The sequence below is a fragment of the Corylus avellana genome, chromosome ca4 (genome assembly GCF_901000735.1).
Source record: "Corylus avellana chromosome ca4, CavTom2PMs-1.0".
Classification (NCBI taxonomy): Eukaryota; Viridiplantae; Streptophyta; class Magnoliopsida; order Fagales; family Betulaceae; genus Corylus; species Corylus avellana.
In genome coordinates, this window is record NC_081544.1 from 5,274,048 (window position 1) to 5,280,667 (window position 6,620).

The following is a 6,620-nucleotide window of genomic DNA, read 5'->3' on the forward strand; positions in this document are numbered from 1 at the left end:
TATGCATGGACAATTACTTTCGCATCAGTTGCTGAGGTAACGAAGCTAAGGATCCACAAAATAGTTTCATGCAAAATAACCAGCACAAGAATTAGTTAAGTGTATTATGTAAATAAACTTTGCTGGGTGGATTTCGGGTGGTGCATAGAATTAACAAGTTGACGTACTTACATATGTGAAAAGATTAGATTGAAGTAAGTCTCCATTTAGAAATAACGTAAATGCCCCATTCTCTAATTATTTCAATAAGGAATCTCAAGCATGTAAGAATCAGACAAAAGCAAAAAACAGTAGTCACGGGTTCAAACTGCTAGAAAAAGAAGGCAATGGAGCCTTAGTTCAATCTAATGTTTTAGCAATTGGTTTGTGGTTTTCAAAGTGCATTCTGTTTTGGCACACTAGGTTCAGAACTGTGAAACAATTCCAAGCAAGTATACCAAATTAATTCCGATAGAAACAAAGTTAAGATGCTCTGAATTATATAAACTCCAAGCATCAATGAAGGGTACATATCCATATATGGTAGAAAATAGAGCTTTAAACCAAGAGATAGGAATTAAATAGAGGACCATTAATATAACTATCTATTTCATTGAACAAACAGATATACTCAAAACTCTTTTCCTTTTTCCTCGTTACAGATCATTAAACTTCAAACCCAAAACATTAACAATGTAGGAAGATAAGAGAGTTGAACAAAGTGTGTAGTATGCAAGACAAGCAATAGGAAAAATACACAACTAAAACTTTGTTTATTATCCCGACCCATAAAGGTCGTTCATTTACAACATGTAAATTTATATACCCCCAAATCCCCAATCTAAAACCTATAAAAAATCACTTACAGAGGAAAAAAAAAGCAGTTAAATTCCCCAATCTAAAACCTATAAAGAATCACTTACAGAGAAAAAAGGTAGTTAAATTCCCCAATCTAAAACCTTTAGAGAATCACTTACAAAAAAATTACAAAAATTTAAAGAATCAACTATAAAAATCAGCATGTCAAACAAAATTGACATGATTCAGACCTATCATCCTTCTTATACTACTCCATTAATTAAATCTGGAAGGTGCCTACCCATATGATTGAGACCCCTAGCAACTTGTCATATGGAGTTTGCAGCTGTCTGTAAGATCTGACGGCATTCCGCATTGGTCATCACCAAGAAATCCCAAATGACCAGCATCAAAATCGAAGTTAAATAGCGATTCGATGTTGCTAAAGAAATCATCGCCGGAAAGATCGGGAATGTCACCCAAATCAAATATTCCATCCTCATCCATGAAATGGCATGTCAGATCTTCTTGTATCGTACAGCTGGCCGTGTTAGTACCTTTCCCAGCCTCATTCTTGTCCTCAACAGATGCAGCATCATTGTCAGCAAATGCAACGCTTTCTACATCCTCATTCCCCAAGTTGGGGGAAACAGGTGTGCTCTCGTCAACAGCAAAGACCGCAGAGTTGTTTGATGCAGTCGTTGAATCGAACCCTCCTGGAAAATTGAGGCGAGCACGAGAACCGAACATAGTCTTTGCGGCTTCATCATAAGCAAGAGCAGCTTCATAAGCAGTTGCGAAAGTACCAAGCCAGAGCCTGTTTCCCCCATTTGGACGCCGAATTTCTGCAACCCATTTACCCCACGTCCTCTGTCTCACTCCTCTGTATCTACATTTTGAATTCTCAGGCCCTCCCTTGCCTTTCATGCATCCTTTCTTAGACCCAATCCCTTGAATTTTCAGAATTGGTTTAGACTCAAGCTGAATCTGATTCTCTTTCCACTTGGCAAGAGTCTCATCCACGGACATTCTACTCCGTGACTTTCTCTTCCTGGAAAAGCAAAAGAACACATTTAACTCACAAGTAGCCATCTTTGAAAACCCTAACCAACAACACGGAGATAAACAAGACAAAAAAAAAATAATAACACTAACAGACCCACCACTCCGCAAAACCCCAGAAAACCCAACCCGCAAGAAAGGAAGGGAAAAGAAAAGCTACCTCGTAGTGGTGGTCTCCGAAGACATGGCAGTGAAAGAAAAGTTCGGTTGGTGAGAGGCTGAGAGCAGAGAGCAAAGAATGAGACTGAAATTCAGATCTGTGAGTTCTGAGAGCGCTTCTTGCAAAAGAACCAGAAAACCAAGAACAGAGTTGGCAGTGATCAGAAAAGGAAACAGAGTTTGCGGTATTCAGAGCAGTGAGCTCTGAGATCGCTCCTTGCAAAAAGACCCAGAAAACCAAGAGACAGAGTTGGCCGTAATCAGAAAAGGAAACAAGAGTTTGCGGCGATCAGAAAAGAAAACAGAGTAAGCGAAGAGACTCTTTCTCTTGTTCCTATATAACCGTTTCCGCATCTTCCATGACGTGGCGCGTTTCTATTCGACGCTTTGGCTCTGTGCGAAACCCTAGACTGCGGCCCACGCATACAGGAACCAAGCGATATGGGCGCCATATATTCAAATTAAATTGACTCTTATATCCCGACATGTTGCTCATATCTTCATTTATGCCTTGAGTCCCAATGCAGTAAATAATTGCATTTTTGAGGAACAATTCGTTACTACTCATGTCTGAAGGATTGCAACCAATAGCAGTTAGATAAGGCCAAGAAAGGTCTTTTTTTCTGATTTCTTTCTTTCTTTTATCTTCATTTCGGACAACGTGAATTATCTCTTTTTCTTTTTTCTTTATATGTATTACAGTCAAGGAATTATCGTATTTTATAATAACCTTTTGCTTTTATCTTTTTGAAAAAAATAAGGTAAAATCAGTCTAGTTGGTTTCATTAAGTTGCAAATTGTTTTTATATATATATTTTTTATTTTAAAATACACGTGTAACAATATTGTTAGTGCTAACATGGGACATTAACGAATACTGTCCAATTTGCTAACGGAAATGCCCACATAAACCTATTTATATTTTCTACTTACTTTAAGGAAATTATTTGTAACTTGGTGAAACCATAATTTATTTTGCATTTTTTTTTCCTTTTTAAATAATAATAATAATAATAAAATTTCTTGATTTTTATTCTTACTATTACATATACAAACCTGATTTTTTAATTTTAATAATTAAATATCTAAGCTTGTGTAATGTTTATAATTCGAAAGTTTATGTATCTTTATGTGGAAATACTTCTTGACAATTTGTCTATTTAAGGTATGATATGTCGACTCTTTATTTTGAATTTCTTCAAACATAGAAGATTATGCCAATACTTACTTGAAATATCCTTTTATGTATGTGTGTGTCTATATATATATATATAATCATTTCTATTTTTTAGTAAAAAATTTATTTATTAAGTAAAATTTCGACAATAATTAGAATTTTTATTTTCCAAGTAATTCAAAGATTTTATTAAAGTCAAAAATTCAAACTTCCAAGATGTTTTCCTCATTTTCCTTTTGTGCTTCTTTTTTTTTTTTTTTTTGGCTCTTTTTATCGCATTATAAAAGCTTTGATAATGTTATAGTATAATAGTACCATCGATTTTCTTTAGGTCTACCATTTTTTTTTTCAGGAAAAAAATTAATAATTAGATCTTGTAAGATAACACAAAGTTTGCCATTCTTCTTTACTCAATTAGAGTATTGGCGGTTTATATATATAAAACGCTATTAAAAAAATTATATGATTCTCATATGTTAAGAGCCACGTGACAATTTATTTGTTGTTAATTTTTTTCTAAATTGGAACGTTATGCATGAGTCTTCTATTGGGTATCAATCTTCTGAGTATAATCCTTTACAAGCCTCTTTATTTTTCTCATGTTTCTTAATTTTACTAATGTCGTCACTATTCAAGTCAATAATACTCATATAGTCATACGTCCAACAAAAAAAAAAAAAAAAGGTTTACTCACATGAAACTAATCCAAGTTTTAGATATTGGATTGAGTAGTAAAGATGCTTTTATAGTTTGTTTGGTATTTACAGTGAAAAAGAGAAAAACAAAAAATAAAAAACCCCAATCTTCAATGAGTAAATGGACCTTGAACAAGCATCTACTGGTTTGCATGTATATTCTCAAAAAGGACAAAAAAAAGGTCCAAACAAGTCTTAATATAAGCAATTGAAGGAAGAGAACAGGCAAGAAAATCAACAAGGATGACAAATTGCATGACTTTGTAACTACATGGGCATGAATACACATGTATTATCTATCAAAAGGCCCTGAAGCAAAAAAATGTTGCCACTGAAAGAAGCTGCAATAGTTTCCAACTAAGCTATTTAGTGGCAGGGTCAAGAAAAAATAATTTGGGAAAATTACTTTTTACCCCCCTAAAGTTGGCAGAAATTTTTAATTCTAACCCCAAAGTTTCAATTTTTGCAATCCACCCCCTCAAAGTTTCAAATTTTTGCAATTTGACCAATTGTATCCAAAACTTCTCATATTGCCCTTAATTTTTTATAAAAAATTTTAAAAAAATTCGGGGTGGCGTTGGCCATCTAACCATTTTTGCATCCCTAAATTTATTTTTTTCTTTATAAAAAAATAAAAATAGGGGCAATATGGGAATTTAGGGATAATATTGGTTGAATTGAAAAAAATTAAAACTTTGTGGGGGTGGATTGCAAAAATTGAAACTTCGATGTTCGAATTGAAAAACACTGTCAACTTTGAGAGGGTAAACTGTAATTTTTCCAAATAATTTTGGTATGATTATTGTAAATAAAGACAAAAATATTTGAATAAGGCTATTCCTGAAGGTTTTCTCAATTCCACAAAGCTTCACTAAACCAAACTTGTATTATATAAAAAGCATAGAAGAAAAAGAAGCGACATGAATTCTATTTCGAGACAAGCCAGGAAGCTCAACTGTTCAAAGCTTTTGGCCTATGCAAATAAAATTGCCTTATCCCCAACCCCCCCCACAAAAAAAAAAAAAAATGCTTTCCCAAAAATCCAACAACATATCTGAAGATTCTGACCCAACTTATGCCATCAGAACTTCATAACTATATGATTTGTCTCATTACCACTTCTTCAGGAGAATACTTCCTTACTTTCGCATTTTGCAACTCCAATTTGCCTTCTATCCAAGTTCATTAAATTTCCATGATTGTGAATATAAGATGATTTGCTTAATCAACATTGTAATCTAAATTTAATATTGAGTTCTGCACATTATTCAGTTTCATGTCATACAGGACCATGGAGTTTTGTGATGTTGAAATATAATATAGAAAGCAAAAATTCATTTAAAGGCTTTTCTGCATGAAAAAGCTTCAATAACCACATCGAATCTTACAAAGAAAAAAACATGCAAAAAAGGCTAGACATGAGAGTCCCAAGGCACTAAAGAATATGTAGAAATAGCATCGGTAGCTACAGGAAGATTTAGTTGTAGGGAACTGCATCTCAAAGATTAAGGTTCCTACCTCTGTTTGAGAATTGCAGACATGCCAATAATATTTATTAGAACTTAATGTAATAATGGCAAAATGTCTAACCATTGGCAAAAGCCTAGAGGCCTAATAAGCTGCCATGGATAATTATTCATATAATGATGCAGCAAGGAGAAACCATGTAGATGCCTAGAATAACAGGGATAAATGCAACTTTTACTCTGAAAATAATTAAAGGAAAAGTAGCAAATAGAAACAGGAAGTTAGAACCCTACACAGCTCTCCAACACAACATTCACTAAAAAGCTTAACCTATCGAGTGGAGAGGTACAAGTATATATACCCATAACCAAGCACACACCCAAGCACACACCCAATGGATGTGAGATTCATAAACATGTACGGCTTATATTACCCTCTATATAATAGAATTAAAAACATAAGAATCTAACAGCCCATCAAATTAATTAAATAGAGTAGAACATTAATAAGCTCCCTAGCAGCATGATCAAATACCTATTTCCCTGATGTTTGTTCTTATACTTGAACACATTTTAGCACCTGCTTTTAAGTATTGCAATCTAATATTCTAAATGGCTGTCTCTAGATGCTGTGATGCTTGGAGTATATACGCTGGTTATTCTTTTCGATCATGTTCTTATTTTATACTAATATCCAATGTGCCTAGAGTACCAAGAACGTATAAGACATGCTTTCCAAAGTTGGAAAAAAAAATATTTTCTTTAGAGAGTTTTAAGTCTCGGATACATATCAGGAAGTATCTGAGAATAACTGATATATGATATAAATATGGCCCCCTTAGAAAAACTGAAGCTAGTTAGGTAACATATCAAAGGAAATCATGGCGGATGCTAACTTTTACCTCAAAGTGATTTTATGAAGAATAAAATTGAAGACCAACTAGCAGTTCAAAAAGATAAATATTTGATTATCTCGCTCTTCTATGCACAACAGCCCAAGAAGAAGAAAATAATGCATGAATGTCTACCAAAAGAATCAAGGAAGGTAATCCTAGTTCCTTTCCTCTAAACTCAAAAGAACCCACCTTAAAAGCATTGGAGATGGTGTTATTCATAAAATCAAGAACAAAGTCACCAGCTAACATGCCCAATATTCCACAGACAATTGTAATCCCTCCAAAAATCAGATCTGGATTGCTCTGCAAAATTACCCAATTGCATATGGTGCAGCAAGATCACCAAGTTGTATCTTGGGGCTACATTGTTATCATTTAATAAGTGCAT

General features: G+C 33.9%; 1 protein-coding gene across 1 annotated transcript; it reads right to left on the bottom strand.

Moving 5' to 3' along the window:
• Positions 1-1,013: 1,013 nt before the first annotated feature.
• Positions 1,014-2,201, bottom strand: LOC132179962 (dehydration-responsive element-binding protein 2A-like). The gene is made up of 2 exons (XM_059592788.1): positions 2,000-2,201; positions 1,014-1,828 (listed from the first exon to the last, which is right to left on the bottom strand). The coding sequence occupies exons 1-2, from the start codon at positions 2,023-2,025 to the stop codon at positions 1,096-1,098; spliced, it is 759 nt and encodes a 252-aa protein (XP_059448771.1). The 5' UTR covers positions 2,026-2,201; the 3' UTR covers positions 1,014-1,095.
• Between the last annotated feature and the right edge of the window lie 4,419 nt (positions 2,202-6,620).

What these genes read in the sequence shown, in the direction of transcription:
- LOC132179962 (XM_059592788.1), bottom strand. Translation starts at nt 2,025, where the DNA reads ATGTCTTCGGAGACCACCACTACGAG. An exon ending in TCGGAGACCACCACTACGAG is followed by an intron (nt 1,829 to 1,999) that starts GTAGCTTTTCTT and finishes TTGCTTTTCCAG; the next exon opens with GAAGAGAAAGTCACGGAGTA.